The following is a 25601-nucleotide window of genomic DNA, read 5'->3' on the forward strand; positions in this document are numbered from 1 at the left end:
CATCCTCCTGTGAGAGTCTCAGCAAATTCTTTTCCTGGAGATATGGTAAGGACCCAAGCCCCAGCACTCATGGGAAAGAGGACACCCCAGTTTCTCCGACAGCTCTTGGATCTACGTGTCAACTCTGTAGTGTATCAGTCCCCCCAACACAAAGTGGCTTCACAAGGGGCTGCCCTCTGCTAGTTACTGAAGCCCCCCATCTCTGCACCCCCAGGGCACAGGGGGAGCCGGATGGACGTTTGCTGACTGCATCAGTGCGCAAGCCAAGTGGGGGTGGCAGAGTGAATGGGACCAGGTGAGCAGGTGACTGTCCCACTGAGGACCTGCCCCCAGGAAGCAGGTAGAAAAGAAGGAGCTGGCTCTCTGGAGGGGGCGCTGCCTCCCAGACTCTTCACACACGCGCTTTCCTGAGATAACCCTGCTGACCTTTCGTCTCTGTTTTTTTTAACCTCCCTGTACTTTCGGAGGCTCAGGGAATGCAAATGCCTTTGCAGAGCTCCCGGGGAGCTTCCTGACAACAGGCGTTTCAGGACACACACACACACACACACACACACACACCCCCCCGGGAGCCCTGGGCCCTGATGGAGCAGCCCGTCCCAGGCCCTCCTGGGGCCCACATCCTGGGTCCCCTTTGATCGGGCTCAGAGGCCAGATGTCCCCCACCAGGGGTCCAGGAAGACAGCGGCTTCCCCAGCAGCAGAGGGAGAGAAGATGAGGTTCTCTGTCAGCAGCTGTCCCCAAGCCCTTGATGGGGCTCCAGGAAAGCAGGAAGCGGAGTGCAGGGGGGCCCCTGGGCCTCCCCAGCTGCGCTCTCGGGGCTCCTGCGTTTGAGCAGGTGGAACTCCAGCCAGGCAGCTCGGCACACAAGGGTGGCTGTTCCCTCGGGCTGCTTAGAGAGGGCTTCCCTCAGGTATGGGGCTCCCGGAATCCCGAGATCCTTGTCTGTGCTGGAGAAACAGATGTTTCCCCCGAGAATCACCATTTACAAACGGACTGAGGGGAGCCTCGGGCTGCAGCCCAGCCTACACACAGCTGCCAGAGGCCCTTGCTGACCCGCACAACACCCCCACGAAACGGGCATGAGAAGGGGCTCTCTCTCCTACCAGGATCCGGTTCCTCTGCCCACCTTCCTGTCCCCCAGTAGGTCTCCCCCCGCCCCCCTCCGGTCACTCTGGGTCCTCCCGACCTGGATGCAGGGCCCAGCTGAACGTGGGGCATCACCTGACCACCTTTGCACTGGTCCCACCAGGCCCAGCAGGCTCAGCTCCCAGCCTGCCCCTCTCTCGGGCCCGTGGCAAAGTCACAACTGGTAACCGGTGGCAAGATCGCTCTCCTGGGCAATTATCCCAAGGACACAGATCAAGGAGAATGCTAAAAGCATCAAGATACTGGACACACTGCTGTTTATAACGGTGATAATGATGATAAACACGGATACACATTACACAGACAGGCAGGGACAGGGAAGGCTGTCTCACGGCTCCGTCATGGATGGGACATTGCAGCCACATGACACCAGTGTTAGGTCAACTCCAGAAACATTCCTGGGCCGGCCCCACCTGATCCAGGTACTAGGGACTCAATGGGGAGGGACGTGGCCCTGCCCTCAAGGAGGCTCCACTTATGTGACTGTCCACCTGCCGTGGTTTCCACACACAGGGAGCCGATTCCACTCCATCCGACCGACAGGAGCAAATCCACCTCTCCCGCCCCAAAGACCTCCCCGTCTTCCTCTTTACGGAGGCCAACCCCCCGCACAGAGGGCACTTTATGCTCCTGAGCAAGGATTTGTTTATACTCGAAACACGGAGCGGCACAGCGGCCTGGCTCCTCCCCGCGTGGCCCTTGGACGTCATCCAGAGTGTTTGCCAAACAGATGTAAACAAGATGGCCTTGGTCCTCCCGTGTCCCCCCGCCACGGCCAGACAGGAAAGGGCGGTTGGTCTGTTGCAGAGCCTGCTTGCCCAGCCTCGCCTGAGGCACACACACCTTGAAACAGCAAGCAGCCCCCAGGGTCACAGGGAGAACAGATGCCACGCAGGCCACGCAGTTGGCCAAGTCACATGCGGGGTGTCTGGGGGTTACAGTAGGAGGGTGGGATGCAAGGGTGGGGAAAGAATCCCCAGAGGAGGCGGTACCTGGGTTGAGTTCTGATGGTGGTTCCTACAGGACGTAAGAAGAGGGAGGTGTCACCTCATTCACGGTGAACGTTATTTATGGGGAGCCCAGGAGACCCCCTATCTATCCACGGCCACGGCCACATCTTACATCTCTGCATCTGTAGTGTGAGGGCCTGGCAGCTAGCTCTTTGGGTTATGATGCAAGCGGCTGGCATCAAGCTTTTGATCGCCAAGGTGTCCACCGTGAAGACACCCACCTGGATGACCACAGGCCGACACACGACTAGCGACAGCCAGCTCCCCCTTCAGAAAGCCTCGGTTGATCTAGATACGTGACCACCAGCGTGACCCCGCGTTTCCCATCCCGTGCCCTAATTCCCCCTCTGATGTTACCAATCCACCAAAAAGGGGAACCGGTAGGCACCCCTCCACCCCTGTAAAGGCAGAACCCCGGTCCGGCCTCTCTTGCTCTCTCTGGCTCAGGGTGTGCTAAGCACCCCCAGGATCTTGTGTGAATAATAAGCCGTGGTTTTGTTTTTGTTTCCAACGTTCCCTGCTGGTTATTTCTTAGGTGCAGCTGACAATCCTAATAGCACAAGGGCTGGTCCTGCCAAACCACTGGCTCTGGCCGGGAGTATCTGTGGGGGCTGCCCTGGTCGTCCCGGCCCAGGGAGTGCCCAGGCACCCCAGCAGCATGCTGCATATGAAACGCTAGCCAACAGGGACCGCTCTGTGTCTACCAGGTTCTACGCGTTTCCACAAATATTGATGGATTTAACCCTCACAACAAGCCTATGAGGCTGGTGCTACTGTCATCTCTGTGTAGTTTGGATCGAGAGAGCTCACGTGGTTTCCCCGAGAGGCCACAGAAGTGTGATTTGAACCCAGGTCATCTGTCTTCAGAGTCTGCACTCTTCATATTACTCTGGGATTTGCCCTGGTCGGTGTGGCTCAGTTGGCTGAGCATCACCCCATGGACCAAAAGGTCACTGGTTTGATTCCTGGTCGGGGACATGCCTGGGTTTAGGGCTTGATCCCCAGTAGGGGGTGTGCAGGAGGGAGCTAATTGATGTTTCTTTCTCTCTCTCTCTCTTCCTCTCCCTTTCTCTCTCTCAAATCAATAAAAAACCTATTTTAAAGAAATTACTCTGGGATTCGCAGAAGGTGGAGTGGGGCCGTGAGGACGATGGTGAGCGAGGCCCAGGTCACGGGGAGCCCAGGTCCGGCCATGGAATTCGGCTCTGCCCAGGGCCATACGTGACATAACCCTGAAGGGCGGACCGACGCACTGGGTACCCTTTGGGAACAAAGATTACTGTGAAAAGCCCAGATGGTTATCAGCCAGGCATGACCAGATTAAAAATCAGTGTCTTAAGAGTGACTCAATCGATAACTTTGGCTTCTGGAAGCACCTGGGAAATTTCCATGGTCCCGGTGGGCCCCGGATCTACGACCCCAGTTGTCAGGCCTCTGGACCTGGCCACCACAGACAACCCTGGAATGTCCATCCTTCCCTGGAAGACAGCTCTGCTGTAGGCCAGCGATTTTCAACGGGCGCGCCGCAAGAATCTGTACCACACACAGTGCCTGACTCTGCAGCCAGGGTCACTGACCTCTTTCCCCTTAGATTGCCAAATAAAAAAATGACAACAGCCCACACAATAGCCGTCTGGTGTGACTTGATCAAAATTACACCTATTCTTCGGTCAGCTCGGCAAAAAACACAACATATGTTTTGGTGTGCCCCAGGCTTTTAGCGATTAGCTGAGGGCCCCATGAGGTGAAAAGGGGTGAAAACCGCCGCTGCAGGCAGAGACGGTCCCCGGTCTAGCAGCGGCGGGAGCCCGCTCTGATCCCCACAGCCCACCCGTGCCCCAGTGTGGCTCAGCTATAAATACCACTCCTGCTGGTGTCATGCCGCATTCGGACAGCATTTACTGTGGGCCGGGCGCCGTGTCCAGCTGTCTGAGTCATCGTCTCATCCAATCCTGACGAACCCTCGCAAGAATGTGCTGTGATCCACTTCCTTCTTACACGTGGGGAACTGAGTCACAGAGACACGGAAGACCTGCCCCCACTCCGAGAGAGGCCGCTGGGGGTGCCCTCCAGGCTTGTTCACTCCAGGGCCCATTCTCTTGAGCCCCCTACAATCCGGGGTCCATCTCCGCTGGTGGGTGGGACCGACCCTGTGTTTGCACGAGCACAAAGCGTGGCAGGTGAAGGACGCAAGCTGGCAGGGGCAGGGCCGTCTGGAAGCTCGGTCCGGAGAACCCAGGGCCCTCGCTTCCCCCCGCAGCCCAGCTGGAAAGCGGAGCTGGACCCCTGAGCGTCCGGAGGCGCGGCCTTCGGTGCCTGGCCTTTCTAGGGGGTCATGAGCGAGCTCACCCGCGAGGCCTCCTGCTCACAGCTGTGAGGAGCCTGCACCCCAGGTCTGGGGGTCCCCGGGGGTACCTGACAAAGGAGGCAAGAGGTGCAGGGCGGGCAGGACCTGAGGGCACTGGGGGCCAAGGAAGGCTGCTGGCAGACAGTCCAGTGAGGGGTGGGGGGAAGCTGCAGGAGAGCCGAGACCACGTACTCACGTCTCCCCGACGTCACGCGCACAGCCAGCACTCGGGGAGACCCGATGAATGGACGTGTGGGCCGCCGAGCCTGCTCTGCCCACCCGGGAGATGGTGCAACGCTGAGACGGAGCCCAAGCGCCGTTAACGCACAAGGACAGTTAACACCTGGTCTCATTTCCATGCAGCCCACTTCGCGACCAATGACCAAAGCCTCTCGCCGTGCTGGGGCGGCTCCCGGTCTCGAACACGCATTACCCCTGCCGTGGCCAGTCTCCAATCTGCTTCCCCGAGGTGCTTCCACTACGCTGCTATCAGAGGGACAGGCAGCGAGAATCACGCAGGGGCCACACAGCAAGGGACTGGGCCGTGGAGGCAGACGGCCCGCCTGGGAGGCGCAGCTGCTCTGCTTCCGCTGTGCTGTGCATCTCTGGGTAAGTGACTGAACCACTCTGAGCCTCCGTTGCATCCGCACCGGGGAAACAGCAAGCTCCCAGGGCCATGCGCGGGGCCGTCAGGACAGCGTCCGGCCCTGTCCCCCTGTGCGAGTGCCAGCAAGCGCTCCACACCAGCGCGTCCACGCCCGGATGCAGGCGCCGCTTGCGCACGCAGTCCCGGATGTGGGACCCTGAGGCCAGCCCGTAGAATTGCAAGGACTGTGCCTTTAAAAACCCCGGCGGTGCTGAGAAAATGGTCTTTAGCCTTAATTCATCGGCGCAAGAACGAGGCCCAGAGGTAAGTCCACCCCGGTGGACACCAGGAGTCCCACAGCTGGCCTCTCTGCCTTGCTAGCCTTCTTCTGTCCAGCAGCATCCCCAGGGGCCCAGCCAGCCCCGGGGCTCCGGTACCCAGGAAGAGAAGGCATCCCACCTACCCCAGCACCCAAACCCAGAGGAGGCCAGGGCCCAACAAGGAACCTGGCCTTGCATCTTATTTTAAATTCATAACTTTAATTATTTTTTCTTCTTCTTTTTTTTTTTTAATCCTCACCCGAGAACATTTTTGCATTTATCTTTAGATAGAGAGGGAGGGAGAGAAGAAGGAAGAGAGAGACAGAAACATCTGTGTGAGAGTCACATTGACTGGCCGCCACCCACACGACCCCAACCGGGACCGGGGACAAACTGCAACAAAGGTACATGTCCTTAGCAGAAACCGAACCCGGGTCTCTCTGGTCTGCGGGCAGACCCTCTAACCGCTGAGCCAAACCGGCCAGGGCTGACTTTTTTTTCTTAAAGAGAACTCCCAAATTATAGTGGCTGTAGGCCTCACCAAACCCAGCACTGCCTCTGCGCCCACTGACGTATTCATTTGTCTGTTTCTCCCACTCAGTTGCTAACACCTTGAGGGCACAGCTCTCGTGAATCCTCCAGGGCATGGCCCAGTGCCAGGGACCTAGGAGCCACTGCTGAATGAGGGAAGGAGTAAGTGGGAAAGAAGGAAGAACAGCTTGAACCGAGATCTCCCCAAGCGGCCTCTCTTCCAGGGAAACAACCCCTGTTCCAGATACTGAGGCCCTTTCCTCAAAGGTTATCAGCTGCAGAAATTCCACCAGCTCCCACTGGGGCCCATTCTCCCATCCAAACCGGCAGGGTGTCCTCTTATCTAATCAGAATGCCTTGGCCCCAGTCTGCTTGGGGCCAGCTGATAAATGTATCTGGGGGAGGAAAGACCGGGACCAAACAGGCCTGGTCTCCAGGCTGGGGGCACACTCCCTGCCTGTCCTTTGATCAGCAACCCCCATCCCCCGGGCTCCCTCAGCCCTCCCTGTTGGTTATCTCTTATCAGCACTGTGAGCTGTCCTCCCCCAGCCCCCTGCCTGCCCAGACCCTGACACCACACACATTTCTTTTCCTGATTATCCTCAGTCCCCTCCCCTCCCCCACTCCTTGCTAGGATGTGAACTCCCTGGGTCTTTGCCTAGAACAGCGCCTGGCACACAGGAGCAGCTCAGAAATGTTTGCCAGCGTATGCACGGAACCAGCGTGCATCAGTACACACTCGGCATCTATACGCCGGAGGCTGGGGATACACATGTGCTCCGGGTAAGGCCTGCCCTCACCCAGTTCTGAGATGGGGTCCTTACTCTGTTCAACGGGCTCTCTGAGAGGAAGCCCACGCTCCCACCCCACCACCTCCACCTCCATCACTCCACATTCTTCCGAGATGTCCAGATGTCCGATCTTCGGCTCAGGGTCTTCCTCTGCTTGTTTCTTATCCCTTGCCTCTACCCGCACCCCCGGGACACCTGTGTCTGCACCGTTAAGGGAGGCCGTACATGCCTCTGCCTGCCTGTGACGAGGCAGGGCTTAAGCTCATGTCTTAGCCACCTATTCGTGGGTGTGAAACGAACACACCCCAAGGCCCAAGCAGCTTCGGTGCTACGTGGACTCACAAAGAGAGACCATAGGTTGGCTGCCCAAAGAGATTTGAAAAGTAATTCCACTTTTATAGATAGGTAGGTAGATAGATAGTAGTTGACTACATAAATATCCTTGCCAATTAGCATCTAACACACACACACACACACACACACACACACCCTACCTTTCTTCTCCCATGTGGTTGCAATTATGCCCAAGCTGAGTTAGACACTGGCAGAGTGAAGACAGACATCCCAGGGTGATCACCAGTGTCCCAAGCGACGCTGGAAACACTCCCCATCGGCAATGTCCACAACAGTCGCCACGTCCACGTGTGGCCATTAGCACTTGAAAGGCGGGGAGCGCGACCGAGGACCACTTTCCTAATTTACTTCACTGTCATGAACTGAAATGGAAACAGCCCATACGGAGTGGCGGTGGCGTGCGGACAGCCCCAGACCAGGGGCTGGCACACACCTCGGTCGGGACCAGACTGCGAGTCTTCCTGGCTTTCGTCCACACGTCCCTGCCGCCACTGCTCCGTGCGACAGTGCCACAGACGTGCCTGAACAAGGAGCGTGGCTGTGTGCCAATCAGACTGCATTTACAAAAAATGTCAGGCCACGCAGTGTCACCAGGTCTCCTTCGGGAGGGCAGTCACTTGTCACTAGAAGGACGCTGCCAACCAGTTTTCATGCGGGCCCAGGCTTTCCTTGTAAGAGAGAGAGGGGTTGCCTGATACTGGAAGAGGCCTGCATTTCTCCCCAGAGGAAGAACTCCCCCCTCACGGACTGTCCAGGGGAACCGACTTGCACAGAGACGAAAGGGAACACATCTGGTCCCTGCCTGGGGTAATCCCAGGAAGAAACCAGAAAAGATGACATCTCTCTGTGGGGAAGGTCAGTGAGTCGTTTACCTGGACACAAAAGGGGCCACATACTAACCCGACAAGCCCCGCGGAGGCCTGCCAGGCGGCCTCACAGACTCAGAGACCTGAAGTGACCACAGAGGACGGTCTGAAATTCAACTTCTAAACTAAAAGCAGTTGATGGCGGATGGTGGCGGCCTAGGCGGGCACTTTTCCCTAACCAAAGGTCAGTCTTTGTCCTCACTCAGCCTATTGTCTTTTTGCTCTAGGGTAGCACACCAGATCGCATTTGCAAATACAAAGTCATTTCCCCTTCAGGCGCCTCCCCAGGGAGGAGACCACATCCCCCAATTGTTACCATTATCACGTTAATTGTTGACCGTTAACTGCCTTGGACGCACCTGAGTAAAAGACGCAAGTGTCTATCACTTTACTTTGTATCTGACCCCAGAGGCCGCCCGCCCCCACTCTGCCCCACCCATCACGGCTGGATTTCTGTGACACACCCGCTCCTCTCCCTGTCACCTAGACCATACCGCGCAGAACTGCCCTTTCCTGAAGCGAGCTGTCGGTTTGGCTCAGGTCCTCATAAACATCCTCTCCAGGCCCGAACATTTCTTACGCTGACCTTTACCTCAGGAGGCTGAAGGACGGTCCATCTCTGCTCCTCACATGGGACTGTCCTGGCCAGAGCTCCAAGCGTCCGCCCACCGCAGTCCCCGGCGGTGCCGATGACCCCTGTCGGTATTTCCAGGTCAGTCCGGGTCAGAAAGGCTGAGTCTGGAAGCGGTACCAGCTGGACGGGAGGAGGAGGAAAGTTTAAGTTAGCCTGGACTTGCGTCCGTCCGCCGCCTTTCGAAAACGACTCAAGACAAACCCGTTTCCCCCTGTGCCGGACACTGTACAGCAGCTGTTTCCCACGTGAACGCCTGTTTCGTTCCGCGCACAGACCGGGAGCCAGAGACAGAAAGGCCAGTGGACCCTAACTGATGCCCCCAAGGAGCTCGGCCTGGTGACAAGTCGGACAGACGAGTCCTTAGGGGCCAGCGGGTCGCAGGGCTGCGAGTGACATGCAGGAAAACATGACCCACTTGATCAAAGAAGAATTCGAACAGGAGTTGATGTTTTCAGCTGCTTCTCCATCAAAGTAGAACAGGCCTGAGGACAGTGTCCCCCAGGAGTAAGGACCGAGAACGATTCAGAAGTGAAAGTGGGAAGTCAGGGTGGACACAGGGCAGCGGCCAGACAGGAAGTGGCTTTCGAAGACCTCTGGGGACGACAGCCTCCCAGCTGAGCTCTCTCTGCACCCCAAACCCTGGGAAGTGTGCAGCCCCCCCGCTCTCTCATCTGATCCTCTCATGATATCCGAGGGGCCACAGTGACGATCCCCTTACAAATGGGCAGCTGCCCTTGGCGAGCTCGGTGAGTCGATGTGCCCAGTATGACAAAGGCTGTCAGGTCGGAGAACAGACCAGAGCAGGACACCGCCCTCTGTCTGCTTGCTCCAGGTGTCCCCTCTCTTGCTGCTGGGAATGAGTCCTGCTGCTGCCAAGTTAACACACCTGAGCTAGCACCCCCGCCCCCACCCCTGGGAGGATGAGAAATGACACAGAGAGGCCAGAGGCATGCAGCCATCCCAGCGGGACCCCAGGCTTGTCTGGGAAGCCAGAGCAAGCTGCCCAGAATAAAGGAAATGCCCAGGCAACCCAGACTCAGGAGAAATAACAAATGATTGTTGTTTAAGGCACTTAGGTTTAGGGCTCTTTGTTACGCAGAGAGAGCCGACTCCGTATACAACCACCAAGTTATCTGTCCAGGGCTGGCCACGCGGGCAGTGAGGACCAGGTCGGAGGTGAGGCCGAGAGATCGGAGCTGTTTCGGAAGTTACCATCAACAGAATTTCCCTGCAGACTGACCCCACCTCTGCCTAAAGACTCTGGGGTTGACTATAAACAGATTCTATTTAAAGCTCACTGGTGGGGCGGGTGTTTTCATAGAAGATACACAAAGCACCGAGGCAGAGGTGCGGGCGGAGTGTCCAGGGAAGGAAGCTGCTGGAATGAAACTCTCTCTTCAGCCCCTGTTGTTTGAGAGAAAGATTAAGGTGGGTGCTCACTGCCCCACCTCCCAGCCGGCTCGCCATCGCGGCGCCTCCTACGGCAGCCGGCTCTCAGCAGCGGCCGGGGCTTCCTGTGAGCTGTACCCCAGACCTCCCCGTCCCATCACAGGCTCACACCATCCCCAGTCCCCTCCACTTTCTACTCAGCCTTTGATTTCAGCATCAACGGTACTCCCCAGGGACGTCTTTGCAGACAAGGCCAGGCACGGCCACTCCGCGGTCCCAGAATGTCCTGTGTTCCTAGAACACATCTGTCCCCAGCCTGATAACCCCGCTGAGGCAACGGCGCAGACGTCCTATCACCACCGCCCAGCACACCTCTGCCACACGAAAGGCCACTACTGTTTCCCAAGTGAGAGAGACCACAGGAACTCATGGGGCACACCTCCATGATGACTTCTCCGGGGCCTCACCACCCTGGGGTACGCGCAGCTTCCCCGATTCATTTCCTTGCCTTCATCTCTCTATTCTTTCTTTCTTTCACTTAGTGAGAATTTACTAGGTGGCAGACATCACCTCTGTCGGTTGCTCTAACTAGACTGAGTGCCTGGGGGGGGGGGCAGTATTCTACTCGTCACTAGATTTCCCACCCCAACCCTCTGCAGACATTGTACGGGTATGGGAGACCCCCAGTAATGACGAATGAATGAGGAAGCAGATGAATCTAAGTCTCGTTAGGATGTGGCTGATCTGCCACTAGCAGAAGCCTGTGCTCCATACGCTACATCTTACGAAATCATGTCATGATTTAGTCCGTGCGCACGTACGGGAGGCATACTGTAACTGTTCCATACCATAAGATGTCAGGGGACATCTCTCCACCAAACCACACACCGAGCCCCCTCCCTCCCAGCTGAGCCTCAGGTCTGTCTCCACAGCCTGACACCTGTGCCCACCTGTGACCTTCGGTTCGATCCTAAGACTCACCGTGGAGCAAAACAGAGACCTGAAGCAATCCTGTCATCAGCCGTCTTGGCTTTAAAAAACATAGTTGGCCATGGTGTCACCCCAACTGGCAAGCTTGCAACCTCGGGGCTTTTGAAGATGGGACTGTACCCATGTGTGCCCACCTTCCGTAGCCTGGTTTCTCAGCTCCGGTAACAGGGCCCCGGGGCACTGAACACAAGGTCATCGCACTACCTTACCCGCGGGTCCCCGGAGAGGCCTCATGAGCTACTGAGACACTCCTCGCCCTCTGCATTACAACACGGGCCCTGAAAACTTCTCTGAAATGCCACGGTGCAGCTCCGCGGGCCGGGCCCTGCCACATCCGGGTCCCTCTCCCTCCCGTTTCCCCGGCCCTGCCACAGTGACCTGCAATCAGAGCAACAACTGGACTCTTACCGACAGACAGAGTTGTGGCTGGTGTGGCTCGGGGTTGAGCGTCGGCCTGTGCAACGAAGGGTCACAGCTCCATTCCTGCCCAGATCAGGGGGTGTGTAGGAGGCAACCGATCGGTGTCTCTCTCCCACATCAGTGTTTCTTTCTCTCTCCCTCCCACCCCTCCACTCTCCCTACAAAACATCAATGGAAAAAATATCCTCAGGTGAGGATTAACCACAACAAAAAGCAGATGAAGTGTGTCTATGCTCATGGGCCATCTAAGGAGGACAAGTCAGACGATCCCCATTTTCAGGGAGACCCAGAAGACGGCCTATGGCTCTCCTAGATCACAAAGGAGGACACTGAGGCCCAGAGAGGCGGGCACATGGTCACATGGCGGGAGGGCAGGGTCAAGGTCTTAGGCTCCGGGCCCAGAGCTCTGTTCCTGCTACTAGGCTGACCCCCTCATCCTGTGCCGCCCATCCAGCCCCTCCCGGCCACCCATCAAACCGACCACCACGTCGGAACTGCTGGGTCGAAACCAGGAGACTTGGAGGAAGGCAACCGTCCAGCAACGCTAGCTGGTGCACAGAGGACTGGGACAAATTCCAGCAAAATCCCCATTTCTGTTCTCCCTTTCCTGTTCTGGATCTATAATTGTTCCTTCTCTGCCCCTATTACAGCGTGCCCATGCACGTGCCATCTGTGTGCGCGTCTCCCGTGCAGCATAATACAATAAATCACACGAGAAATTTTATTCTGCAATTTTGTTTCTTCCCGGGGCAGAGCAGGAGGCTGGAAATCAAACTCTCCCTCACTCCTGGAGGAGCGCAGCCGGTTTGCTTAATAAATCCTCGCTTTTCCCCTCCGAGCGGAAAGTGATCATCTGAATAACTGTTCGCCCTGGGCCTGGCTGAATAATACTGCTGCACTTTTAAATTACAGGGATCTTTCTGGGAGGCCCGGGGTCGTGTCACGTTCCGAAACAGTGTGCCTGCAGCCGGCTGCACCAGCAGGGGCGGCCGGGCCAGTCTAGCCGGGAGACGGGAGACGGCAGAAAGAACAGCCCTGCCCTGAGCGCTCGGCTCCTCCTGGTGCACAGGAACTGTGGCTGCTCCCATCCTTTGCAGGGCTGTGCCGAGAACTAACGAATAGAAAACAACACGACGTCACTTGATAAGAGGGATACGGTGAAACTAGTCGCCGTCATGAATAGTAGCAAGACACGGTTTCTAAGTGCTCAGTCGCACTTGGCCGACCGAAAGCGTTTATCCTCACGACCCGTCAGTCCTCACAAGGGTCCTCGCGCGCGCATCACCACTTGCATCATTTGCGGGTGTGTAAGTAGAGGCTTGAAGACGTTACGTCGCTTGCTCGGGGTCCCGGCCAAGAGTGGAGCCCGGAGGGCCGGCTGTCTTGTCAGGGCAGGACTGACACAATCCCGAGCCTGTCCCAAAAGTGCAGCACAGCTCTGCCCTGCGGGGGGCAGCAGTACACTCCGGGGCCTGCCCGTGAGGAGCCCGGTGTGTGGGGAGGGGGCATGGGCACAGGAGCAAGGAGCCGGGCCTCTCGGTGCCCAGGAGGAGACGGGAGATGAACAAGTGGGTGGGTGGTCTCAGTCCGAATTCCTGTCCGGAACACAGTGACCACGGAGAATGAGATCCAGACCGAGACTATCTGGCCGGATCAGTCTGCACAGGGGACAGGTGACCCAGACCAGGAAGGTGCGAGGGCAGATCAGAGGCCGATGCAAAGTCCGGGTGGCTGGGATGCCCGATCGGGACGCGAGCAGGCGCAGGGGCAGGAACTGGTGTGGGTCAGGACCAGCAGCACTGACAAGGGCGGAGGGGAGCCGGTTGCAGTGGCTGGTGGTCCCCTTCGGGGGGTGGATGGGCCCCGGCCTTGGGCCCAGGGGCAGAGGGAGCCCGCCTGACGCAGCTGGAAATGAGCCGGAAGAGAACGTGGGCAGGACGTGCGCGTGTGTGTGTGTGTGTGTGTGTGTGTGTTAGGCTGCAGACGCTGCTCTCTGCAGGGTGGCCTCCCTCCCGCCAGGGGCCGGCACACTGGAGAGCTCACAAGGGCTGAATTTCTGAATTGGGAGGCCACCTGCTGAGGTCCGCCTGCTTTGCCAGGGGAGATACTACTATTAACAACCGCGTCCGCGGGATGAGTACAGACAATTAGGCCAGCCCCATGCTAAGCATTTCAGGTGCACGGTTTCATTCCATCTCCCCAGCAGTCCTCGGAGGGTGGCAGTCCTCCACCCATTCCACAGACGTGGAGACTGAGGCTCTAAAGAGTAATGTCATTTGCCCAAGGCCACACATTAGACACTGGCCAAGCCAAGGCCATGCTGAACACTAGGCTTTCTCTTCACAACCCAGACTGGCTGGGCTGTAGAAGGTGGTCCTCTCCACCTCAAATCCCACCGGCTCACGATGGGAGGGACAGCATGTGCCTCCGGTTACTGGGTTTCCTGTAATCATCAATGGCTCCCTAGTTCCCTCAGTAACCAGATGGACATCGCCAACTGGTTTTCGGTTTCTAATTCCCCAGGCCCCAAAATATAATCAGTTCTACAACCCCAGACAGACAGAGTCACCAGTTCCTCTCACACTGGAGCAAACTCTCCGAACACGGTGCCCAATAATTCCCGCGTGGACCACCTATGGAACGGCAGCCAGCTGCTTTTCCTGAAGCCCGGGTCTCACCGAATGTCTTTCTGCTCACAGGAAAACACCCCTGCTCACCCTTACTACTGAAAGAACGCGGGTCATGGAGGACCCACCGAGCTGGGCCTTGCTGTGTTCCTCCTACTCCTTCCCCGGTCACATGACGGGGCCTTTGGGCTCCTCCACCGGCTCCATCCCTGGTCACCGGCTCTCTCCATCGCAGCTCTGTCAGCAGGCCCCATCGGTCCCCCAGCTGGAAGACCAGCTGTTCCCTCCACCCTCTCCTGTGTTAAGTATCTCAACTCCCATCTGGTAAGGAGGGCAGGCTTAGGCAGAGAACATGGAAGTCCCTCACCCAGATCCTTTGCTCTCGCTCTGCCCCCTCCCCCCGTCCCCTCTGCCCCAAGGCCCCCTGAACAGGAGGTGCCCCCGAGGCTGGCCTTCCTGTTGGGTAAACTGGGTTCGCCTTCCGAGAAAGGAGATGCCGGCGGCTGAGCAGTCTCCTCCGGGCCTGACAAGCAAGTGGGGTCCTTGCTCAGATTTGGGAGGAATTGTGAAATGTGTTTGTTTTCTAGGATCAGAGGAAAGAACAAAAGGAAGAGGGAGGGAGGGAGGGAGGGAGGGAAGGAAGGAATGAAGAAAGAAGGAAAGAAAACTTCTCTTGACCATGGAAACCTTGGAAAAAAGGACATGGTGGCGTCATACAAAGTCCCTCGGTGGTGAATGTGACCTGAGGGTCACCATTAACTGTCCTATTTATAGCCCTTTGAAATATGGTTCAGTGCAGGGGGACTTTGTTCTACTGGCCTCTTATCTGACTCTCAGAACAAAGAGAAGGATGTGGGAGGGAGGTGTGCAGGGGTCTGGTTAACACAGGCTGAGACCAGCAACCTCCCACCACGTGGGTGTGTTACAGGAGGCATGGGGATGTGGTAGGATGGGGTGCATAGCAGCCCCCAACTCAGCCGCTACCAACCTGGGGGACCTTAGGGCACAAGGCCAAATTCAGTGAGCTTCAGTGCTCTCAACGGTCAAAATACCTCTAACAATGACGACCCTAGAGCGTTCTTTACAAGTTTAAATGAGCCCAGAACAACCGATACCTGGCATTTCCTGGGCAGAAGCTCAGGAGAGATAAAGGGCACACCCAGACCGACGCCAGAATTCACAAGAAACAACAGAAACTTGCTCAGAGGAAATACACACACAGACAGGCTAAGCGCCTCACTCAAGGTCACACAGCAAGGCGGTGGTAGCGCCACTGCTTTACGGAGAGAATCGATGACGGGCTCGGGAGATGAACAACTGGAGTCTCGGAGTAGGCGAAGGTTGGACAAGGGCACTGCTGAGCCTCTCACAGACGCCAGGACGCCGATTCCTTCTCGTCTCCTGCTCTCTGGTGCACAGCCTCTGAGCTTTACCATCAAGGGACGCGTACTCCTCCCTCCTGCAGTGACGGTCACCGCTTATGAATGACGCTGGGGCTCGTGGCCAGAGGAAGACAGAAGCCCTCTTCCACTTGGTCCCAGGGGCAGGTCCCGACCACGCAGAGGTATTCTGATATTCAAAACGGCCCCCGGGGCCGGTCCACCCTTCCTCCCTGTCTGGATGCTTGTCGTCATGCAGACATCGGTTTAATGGATCCGCCCGTAGCGTGGGGATCATCCTGGCTTAGCTCCACCGGTCCCCTCCATGGGCGGAGGAAGAAGAGTAACAGACCCTGTGCTGGAACCAATTCTTCAAACCATTAAGAAAGGCATGGTTTTCATTTGAAATTTCTAATAGGTGGTAACGTACCACTTCGCTGTCTTCTAATCTGTGCCTTTTGTTTTAATTTCCTTTTTTGCCCAATGACTGAAGTTTAATAATAAACTGTGCTTTAGCCTTGGCCGGTTTAGCTCAGCTGTTAGAGCATCGGCCCGTGGACCAAAGAGTCTTGGGTTCGATTCCAGTCAAGGGCACGTACGTCGGTTGCGGTTCAGTCCCTGGCCCTGGTCAGGGTCATGTGGGAGGCAGCCAGTCGATGCGTCTCTCTCATACGGATGTTTCGTTCTCTCTCTCCCCCTCTCACTCTATCTGAAGATAAATAAAAAAATATCTTCGGGTGAGGATTTAAAAGAAATAAAAAAAAAAGATGGTGCTTCAGACACAACCAGGAATACTCCCCACAAAGACATTCTTGTTGTGGCAGCGAATATATTTCCCAGGCAATGGTCCCCATTCAAACTCCCCTCCAGGTGGTAGGATTAAGAGCCTTTTCAAGGAGCAAGAACAAGAAATCTTTGCATTGTGAAGGTGTGAGTTATTAGCAGGAAATTTTCCAATGTTGCAGCAGCAACCTACTAGTCAGTGTCCTTGGCACAGGTACCCTGTCCAGGCACCTGTCCAGGGAGCTGGGGAGATTTTCATGCCTGATGACAACCTTCCTTCCTGCTCAGGATCCTGTCTCCGACCCCCGGTAGACACCCAGTCCTTCCGGAGTCCGCAGGTGCGTGGGGCGGTCCAACTCCAGCGATGTCAACAAGCCAAGGGGAGTGCTTGCAATCGGCCTCGCGAGGCAGGCGTGGAGAGCCACATCCAGCCAGATTATCACAGGCTAAATAGACCCATCCAGCTGGCCCCAGGTGGTGAATCAGGGAAAAGGCTTGGATTCCCAGCCTTTGGGAGGATGAGGCTGCTCGTATAATACTTGGGAAAGACGTGTGCAGGGTAATCAGGACCTCCTTCCAAAACGGCTGTTACAGAACTTGGGTCTATTTGCTATGCTCATTGGATGGGATAGCACAATCTGGGCTGGGCTTGGGGGCAGATGCCCAGGGTGACATGTTTCATACCTGCAACTCCTGGCGGGGGGTGGGGGGGATCCCCTACCCTTGCAGGCTCCCAGGGTCTAGAGATACATGATGATGCTGGACTTACATACCCTGGTGCCCAAGATCTCAGGCTCTGGGCAGAAAAGGAGCGGTTAGGAACTGTGGCTCTGCCACTTTCCAGTGTGTAACCTTGGGCAAGTGGTTTAACTTCTCTAAGCCTCAGTTTCCACATCTGTAAAATGGGATTAGGAAAAAAGTACAGTGAAGTTTATAGAGCTGTTGTTAAGACTAGGGATGTGATATTAATGAAAGTAACAGGAAACTCTGACCAGCCACAGTTGAGGTGCTGACAGGGTCTGGGCAGAAGGGGAACCTTCTGCCCCTCACGTAGTCTCCACACTTTTGGGGTTTTCTAGAAAATTCATCAACTAAAATTATTTTCTTTGAAATTTTACTCAAGGAAAGAATGCACACAGCAACCTTTGCTGGCTGACGGTTCATCAGTTTACCCTCCAGAAACTGTTGAAGCGCAGACTCCACAGGCTCTTCTCTCCTCGCTGTAAACCCTGCTCAGGCCTTTGTCCCTGGGCTTGGACTCCATGTGGTGGCTGACTCCCTCCCTGGTGAGAAAATTACTTACATGCAAAAGAACTAGATGGCAGGAAATGACCTCACTAAACGTCTGCGTTACTTGCTGACAGCTCCTTTCTGGAGGGGCCACGGTGGTCTGCCTGCCTGGGTCTGGCCAGCAGAACCTCACCTGGGCCTGGCCCGAGTTCCCCGGGCTGATGGCGCCCTTGGGGTCCTGATGCTCACTCGGGCTTTGGCCGCGTCGCTCTGGTGCGGGTTGATCAGTATCTGCTTTGCACGGGCTGAATGTGGTAGCTGTGGTTGTTGTCATATACGATGCGGTGCCACCTTGTGTTGTGTGGTTCTGTCCTGTTGTATTATGTTGTGTTCTCTCGTTGGGGTGTGCTGTGCGATGCGGTGGTGTGTTGTTCTGCAGTGTCGTGATGTGTTACGTGCCCTTGTTACAAGGACGACATTTCAGCTCCCTAAGCTGACTCCAGGGTCGCATCAGGATGCCAAGACTTAAATGCACGGTCCTTTGTCACTGTTTCAGACTCAGCCAAGCAGATGGAGGGACCACAGGTAGGTGGAGACAGAGCAGGGAGGAAGAAGGTGGCTCCCCAGGGTCAGAGGCTTGAATCTGCCCTTCCCCGGGCACATGTCCTGGGGTCGGCCATGTCACCTGGCTTCATCTGTACAGTCAAGGTGGGAAGGTGGGTGGTGGGGCTTGGAGAGGTGAGCTCAGGAAGACGTATCTGGTGAAAGTGTGGGCTTATTCCTGCCCTGGGAGGACCCACTTCCCACGAAGGTACCTAAAGGCACACGGAGATCTGGGTGGGCAGAGAGGCAGTGCGACCTTGGGTGAGTCACACGAGAAGGACGCCCCTCATCCCAAGGCAGCACAGAAGGGTCACCTGAGGGCCAAAGGGTCAGGGCTGGGAATGCCAAGGGCAGAGGACGCAGAGGTCGGTGTTTCCGAAGCTGCCTGAGCTCCCAGACCCCGGGAGGGAGAGAAATCAGGTTCATAGGCTGCCAAGCAAATTCAGGGGGTTTATTTTGGGCTTTGGTCGAGTCTTCCAAGAAAAGAGGGTTCTTTTGTGTGTTCTTTTTTTCCCTTTTCTTTCCTTGCCACTGAGCCTTTTATTTCTGAAAAGGTAAATGCCCAATTAGATGGATTTTCCGTCTTTCATGTGGAGTTGTTTCGGGCTTTTTGAACACGGAGCAGTACTTGGGAGGGGTTCTGCCCTGGGTTAGGAAGCAGCCAGGTGGTTCGGTTGTTTTCAGTTGGGTTCTTCTCAAGCGCCCTGGGCTGAGCAAATCCCCACGAGGCCTTCTTAGCCAGGTCCGGCTGTTTGCTCAACGTGGATCCAAATGGGTTTCTTTCTAATGTAGCAAAATCGATTACAATGATACCTATTTGGACTTGATTTTCTTCAAGGTATCTGGTGGGATTCAGAGAAAGAATGTTCTCGTACACCCAGATGTGAACCTTTCAAAAGCCCTTTTTTAATTCTGCCAAACAATTTGGAACCAGTGTTCTTGTCTCTGCGACCTCTCCGGATGGCTGGGAGTGAGCTCTACCTGGTATTTTATGTTCTCTGGAGGGCTCCGGATTCAGACCCGGTTAGAAAGCTTTTATGTATTTTAGCAGAAAAAAGATACCTACACACACAGTCGGAAGAAATAGTCCAAACATCCTCAGATGGAATTTCTGGAAAGGAAAAAACTTTCAACATAAAAATATTCCAGTAGTATATCTGGATAGTGAACAGGCTACCAGCACAACCCGGCCTCCACCACCTTCTCAGGAATAAAAGCTCATTTTCAGAGTGACTGGCTTATTTTTCACATCGACTGTATCTTCTCCGTGACGAATGAGGAAAACGAGATGCTGAAAAGGTCAGTAATTCCATCACTGGGTCATGAGTGATAAACGGGGACGGAACCCTCAATACTGCGGCTGTTCCGCGTTTCATTACCACGCTACCGACAAAACCTAAGGGGCTCAGTAGCATCTCAGTTACTGGCGGTGACAGAACACTTCGGGTTAAAACTCAAGCCTCCACCGGCTGCGTGGCCTTGGGCAAGGGAATTCCTCTCTGGCCGCTGGCTTCTCCTAGGTCCTTTGGGGTCCCTGTGGCTTCCCACCCTCCCTGGGTGGGCTCAGCTCTCGGTGGCACAGAGACTGTGGTGGGCAGGCAGGGCACAGCAAGGTGGCAGAGTTCATCTTTCCGGCTCCTCCGTGCCAGGCTGAGAAGGGAGGCTGCGTATCTCTCCCGGCTGCCCTCGCCCATCCTGCCCTTCACCTCTTCTGCGAAGGTGGTGACTGGGTCCAGGGGCTGCCACCTCCCTTGTTAATGTCAGTGTGCGTGGCTCCAACTGGAACCCAGAGTGATCTACTATTTTAAATACTTGCCTCTCCTGGGCACACATGACACGCTTAAAAAAAGCAGATGCTGCTAAATGTATTATTTATCTATACAGCAAGTGTACCGGTCTCCGCCTGTGAGCTTCCCACAACTTTCCCGGGGTACAGGCAGAGTGGGAGTTTATACAGCCATCTGCTAGTGAGGAAATGGGAGACTCATGAGGTCAAGCAGCAGGCTCAATGTTCCCAGCCAGAAACAGGTGGGAAGGGGTCAGGGCCGGGACCCAGGAGTTCGGAGTTCTAGGTCACTGGCTCCCCTGCCGGGGTGGCCCTGACTTGGTAGGAAAACCCCTCTGTCTAATCCTTGTCCCTGTACAGCCACAACAAATAGTCCCCTCCAAGTGCCTTCAGCTCTGACACGTCACCTGTTGCTGACTGGCCAGGCCACACAGGATGGGCTCAGGGTGCTGAGCACCCCCCAGCAGTGCACTCCGCCCCACCACTCTCTGTGTCACCCTAAGAAGAGAAATTTACAAGTCGCATACAATCCTCAGGAATGACAGAAGCCTGCTGCTACCTCATCAAGTGGCCTTGCTCCTTGTGGGGGGCTGGGGTGGGGGTGGGGTTAACAAACCATTAAGCTGAGAACCAGGCTGTATTTAAGTGTTCTTCTATGAGTCTTGCAGAACTTTCCACTTTCAGTCAACTCCTGCACAAAGATTCCTAGCTGGTACCGGTAGGGTCCAGGAGCCCGGCCCCAGGGGTGGTATTCTCCCTCGCATGATCTTGTTTAATCCTCATGGTGCCCGGATCCCAGGGGAGAACTGCCCACATGCACCTCGACTCTCATCCACGGAATGCCCGGCTCGTCCTGCTCACGTGGTCAGAGCGTGGCATGTGCTCCTGAAACCCGGGCACTTCCCCCACACGCTGCCCACCACACCTTCTAACCCCACCGTCCCAAATCAGCTGTTTAAATCTGATCAAATATAAGGGCCAACATTCAAGCAAAGCATTGGATGGCAGCTTTTTAAAGCGAAAGCAGCCGCCACCTGCCACGCCACGCTCCGAAGCCCTCGGAGGATCCGTGTTCAGGGTCTGCGCTCTGGCTGAGCGGCAAGGAGGGATCCCACAACAGCAAAAACCGGGGGTACTGCAGGAAATGGGGGCCAAAGCACGGAACCCTGAAAATCCCCAGATCCCTCACCTCTGCAGAACCATGCGAAACAGACCTATGGCCAATCTGTTATTTTCCTTATTTTTCTTGCGCAAGCAGGGGACCACCGGGATCCTGGGGGCGAGGGGCAAGGACTAGCCGCATGTTCCTCCATCTGTGTATCTCTAGCACCGCACGGTGCCTGGGATGTAAATCCCTAACAAATGACTGGTTTCCTGAAATCAAAACAACCTACAATACTCTCAACAATAAAGATAAATTAAAATAAACAAATAATAAATCAACAAAAGCAAGGCATTAAAACACACAAAATCTAACCAGCAACAAAACCCAAAGAAACAGCACATCCTCAGGCGTCCCGCGGACACAGTGGTTTCCAGTAAGGAACAGAGAGGCTTCAGGGAAGGGGACACACCGAGGGCTTTGGAGTTTGAGGCCAAAGGTCCCTGGACTTCCGCTCTGGACCTCAGCATTTCTGCACTGAAATGAAAGAGGTGAACAAGAGAATGCCGAAGAACACTTTCGGCTCAGACTGGGGACAAGACAGGTCCTGGCGAGGTCGCCATGGCTCCTACTTGCCACAGGCATCATTTGGGAGTCCCCACAAGTGTCACCTCTGCTGCTGGGTTTCAGGCCCCAGAGTCACTGCTGGAGGATGACTTAGCTTGGGCACCCGCGCGAGAGAGGAGAGGTGGGTGGGCACAGGATGCCCAGAATGCCTGCAGGGTTCTGAGGATGGAGCTGGAGGCCAAAGCAAACGAGGTGGGGGCTGTCTTCTCAAAGAAAGGCTCTGCTGCACCCCCCCCCCACCACCCCACCAAAGGTTCTCATTCTGCAAAGAGTGGAATGGAGACCCAGAGCTTGGAACAGTTGGGGTGCCCAGTTTCAAAGTACTGGCCCTGGGAACAGAACTGAGGTGCTCGCTGGGGCCCGAGCTGTCACATCCTTGGCTTTGTGTGGCGGTGGCTGAGGTCCCACATGAGCTCCTCAACTGAACGGAGTGTGTGTAAGTCTTAGGCTAGGATGCTGTGTGCCCAGGCCGGCCCTCCCACTGCCTGTCCCATGTACGGACATATGTGCACACAGGACTCACTCGGAAGCAGTATAAGGTCAAGATGACCGGTGGATTTCATTTTCTGCTTTCTTGGTTGCTTTTATTGTGTGGGAGGGGCCTGGGGAGAGGGTCAAGGTTGAGATCTCATAAGGCAAAGTCCTGTCCAAATATAACTCCTTTGAGTCAGCAGCTGCTACTCAGCAAAGGACTCAAGCAAGGTTAACTGACCAGGAGACTCAGAGAGGCCCCTTCCGGGGGACCGCCGACAGCTTGCCTCCAAGTGATATCCTGGCCTTGGGGGGTACTGCTTGGTGGAGAGGGGAGAGAGAGACCCCCCCCCAGGCTCCAGGACCCCTCAATGCCACCCTACCATACCTAGGGGACCAAAGGTTTCCAATGGCCAATTCTATGGAGATCCTGACTTCAGGACGGGTGCAGAGGAGTCTAGCCAGGGGAGTGCCCAGCCTGTGCTTCCAAGGGGGAGCAGAACCCTGAGGTCAGCAAGGAGGCTGCTTAGAAGCTAGCTTCCACCTGCTGGTGCAGACCCGCTGGGAGCCGAATCCACCCCCTCCTGAAGAAACCCCCAGCCGGAGGGGAGGGGAGGGGAGGGGAGGGGAGGGGAGGGAGGGAGGGGAGGGGAGGGGAGGGGAGGGGAGGGGAGGGGAGGGGAGGGGAGGGGAGGGGAGGGGAGACTAAGGAAGCCTGGAACTTTACACCCACATCTGGGCAGAGGCAGGGGGCATGGGATGGTGAACTGGGGGGTTCTCTTCAACCAATCACGAGCTTCAGAAAACAGCCGGCCACCGTGTTTGGGGGCAGAAAGGCAGGCACCATGAAGGACCCCAGGCACCCTGCTGCTGGAGCCCCTTCCCCACCTGGGAGTCAAGCGCCAGTTTCCACGGCAGCCGGCAGGGGGCAGTGCACCTTGTCTTTTCCGAACCTCCGCGCACTCCCCGCAGCTCCCGTTAAAAACCACGAGGTTGTGCCAGCAGCTTCTAGGAATGGCCCGGCTTCGAGCCCCACATGTAGTAGGTGCTCAAGGCAAGTCGGGAGCCAGAAGCCGACAGGGCCCGACTAGGTAGGTTCGTGTGTGTTCAGCAGTTAGAACAGGGCAGCGGGGAGAAGGGGTGTCCCGGGCCCCGCCAGCGCCCTCCATCTTAGCGGCCTCTGGGAACAGCCCCTGTACCTACTAAGTGCCATGCGCATTGGAGACGACTGGCCCACCACCGTCACGCTCATCTCGTCCCCCCGCCCCCGCTGGAAAGAACCGGCCTCCCCACCACCCCCGCAGCAAGTGTGGGCACTGGCGGTCTCCCCGGGGAACCATCTCGGCACGAATCCGCTGGGCGCGGACACCCGCAGGGAGGAGCAGTCAGAGGAGGCGAGGCGTCCCGGAGGTGGTGGCCACGAGAAAGGCAGGAGGATGCCTGCGCGAGCCCTGGTGAAAAGGTCACTGCCCTCGGGGTCAAGGCCGCCCCCCGCCCCGGGGGACGCGAGATCCCGGCAGACGCAGTGACTCGCCCAGCCCCCACCCACTCGCGCACTTCTGAGCGTGCACGTGTTGGCTCGAGGGCTCCCTCCCCAGCCCACCGGGTGCTCGGCGCCAGCCGGGACCCTCGGGGCGGAGAGGGGAGAGGGGAGAGGGGGGACAGGGTGGAGACCAGGCCAGGGTGTTGGAGGGCGCAGCCTGGGCTTACCCGTGCCAAGCCGGGCGCAGTCTCAACCCCCACCTCAAGTTCAGCCGCGTTTCCTCCCTCAAGGTCACGCTCAGACATACTCACGCCTCGTAAACGGAGCTGAAAGTTGCGCCACTGTCCCAGTTCGGAATCTAACTGTAACCCCATCCGGGCGCACGGCCCCGGAGTCACGGTTCCCTGCCCCCTGGTGCTCTGCAAAGGAGCTGCCCCTGCCCCGCGCAGGTCAGCTGGAGACGCAAACAAGTTTTTAACTTTTGTCAGATTAGCTCGCAGCCGTTGCAGCGCCCAGCGGGGGTAGGGAGGGCTCAGAGTTTCGGGCTGCCACCAGCGTCAGCCTCGCCAGCTCTGCTTTGCCCACCCCTGTCCCTCACTGCCCACCACGCCACGTCCGGCTGCCCCGTCCCTGGCACCAACTTCTCCACCGTATCCCGAGGGACGCGGGCCATTCGGGTCCCCGGGGGCCATGGCCACCTCCTGGATCTGCGCCTGCTCGCAGAGGATTTGGAGGCTGCATCCAGACACTGTCCCGCGACCGCTGGCCTCGGAGACCCGGCTCGGCTGGAAAACGCCGAAGCCCGTGGCTGGTGGGGTGTCTGTCCTCCCACTCGCGGCCCCACCGGCCGCTCCGTCCTCCCTCAGGCAAGACCCTGGAGATCGCAGCCCGGCCCCCAGCGCAGTGTCACAAGGCCACCCCAGGGACCTTGCACGGGACCTGCTGTAAGGCCCCCGCTGGGCTCCCGCAGCTCTTCCAGTACAGGCTGAAGACCCCTGGCCCCGGCCTCCTGCCAGACCCCCGTCCTCTCCCAAAGATCCCGGCGACGCCCGGGCGAGGGGTGGGTCGCCCTACGTGTGTCCTCTCCCAGGTGCCCGGGGTCTTCGGTCCCACTCCACTGTCACACCCTCCTAGGCCCCTCCCCACCACTTCTGTTCCTGGGTCCGGGCAATCACCTCCGAGACACACGCGAAACTGCCGGAGCCCCAACTCCGCGGACGCAGCCCCTGCGCACCCGGCAGCGGCCGGCGGTGCGCGCTCACTCACCGCGGCCGGGGGCTCGCCGGGCTCTCCGCGGCTTCGGGGACGAGGGGCTTCGGAGAGTGCCCCAAACACTCGCCCCCTTCCCAGCTCACATCTCCCCTTCCTTCTCTCTCTCCTCCTCTTCCTCCGCTTCCTCCTCCCTCTGGTCTTTGTCTTTGCAAAGTGTCGAAACTGTCTGGCATAGTGGAGCTCCGCCGGCGGAGGCTGGAGCCCGGGAGGCGGGGTGAGGCTGGGAGCGGTCTCGGGAACACCTTCCCCCGGGGTGTAACGGGAGGGGCAGGCCGGGCGGCCAGGACCAGCAGCCGGGGCAGCGGGCGGGCGGGCGGGCGGGCGCCTGGGCCGCGCGGCCCTCCCTTTCCTCCGCCCAGCGCCCGCCCCTCGGGCCCGCGCTGCCCCTCCCCCGCGGCTCCCTCCCGCCCGCGCGCGCGCCTTCCCCTGCTCGGGGCTCCCTGCGAGCCGAATATAGAGCTCCGGAGCCACGTGGACCGGAGCCCGCTCGGCCGAGGCCCAGCCAGAGACGCCGGAGGCGGCACGGGACCGAGTCGCCGCCCCAGAGGGGCGCTGTGGGGACAGCTCGGCGACACCTCGCGCCGAGGCTGCCGCCGTAAATGCTTAAGCTAGGGAAGGCGTCCAGGTGGCCCAGGGCCTCGTGGGGTCAGCCAGGGGAGGAGGCAGGGGGCACCCACCGCGAGGATTTGGCGGTACCCTGAGGAGCCCCAGTGGGGTGCAGGGTAGCTAGAAGGGGCCCCTCCCCCTGCTGGTGACTGTGCAGAGTCGCCCACTGGCTCGAGGACTGGAGGTGGGATTTAAGGAAGGGGAGGGGAGGAGCAGGGCCAGCGGTGCTGGGGTGCTAGTGAGGC

At 57.4% G+C, this 25601-nt stretch overlaps 1 protein-coding gene and 1 long non-coding RNA gene across 11 annotated transcripts in view; one reads left to right on the plus strand and one right to left on the minus strand.

Annotated features, from left to right (window-relative positions):
• ST3GAL1 (ST3 beta-galactoside alpha-2,3-sialyltransferase 1) overlaps positions 1–25024 on the minus strand; it is a 62413-nt gene extending 37389 nt beyond the window's left edge. For 2 of the 10 annotated variants that reach the window (XM_036264423.1, XM_036264414.1), the window contains exons 1-2: positions 24745–25024; positions 8547–8708 (exon numbers count right to left, since the gene is read on the minus strand). Coding sequence is in view for 3 of the 10 variants with exons in the window: in XM_036264413.1 (XP_036120306.1) it covers positions 8541–8708; positions 10180–10422 (411 nt within the window). In the remaining 7 variants the exon portion in view is untranslated. The other 8 variants (XM_036264419.1, XM_036264417.1, XM_036264418.1 and 5 more) reach the window with 8 other exon arrangements.
• Positions 16431–17986, plus strand: LOC118631805. Its single transcript, XR_004959905.1, has 3 exons — positions 16431–16650; positions 17300–17462; positions 17846–17986. It is a non-coding gene; the product is annotated as an uncharacterized LOC118631805 (long non-coding RNA).
• Positions 25025–25601: the final 577 nt, after the last annotated feature.

The sequence above is a fragment of the Molossus molossus genome, unplaced genomic scaffold (assembly GCF_014108415.1).
Source record: "Molossus molossus isolate mMolMol1 unplaced genomic scaffold, mMolMol1.p scaffold_m16_p_16, whole genome shotgun sequence".
Lineage (NCBI taxonomy): Eukaryota > Metazoa > Chordata > Mammalia > Chiroptera > Molossidae > Molossus > Molossus molossus.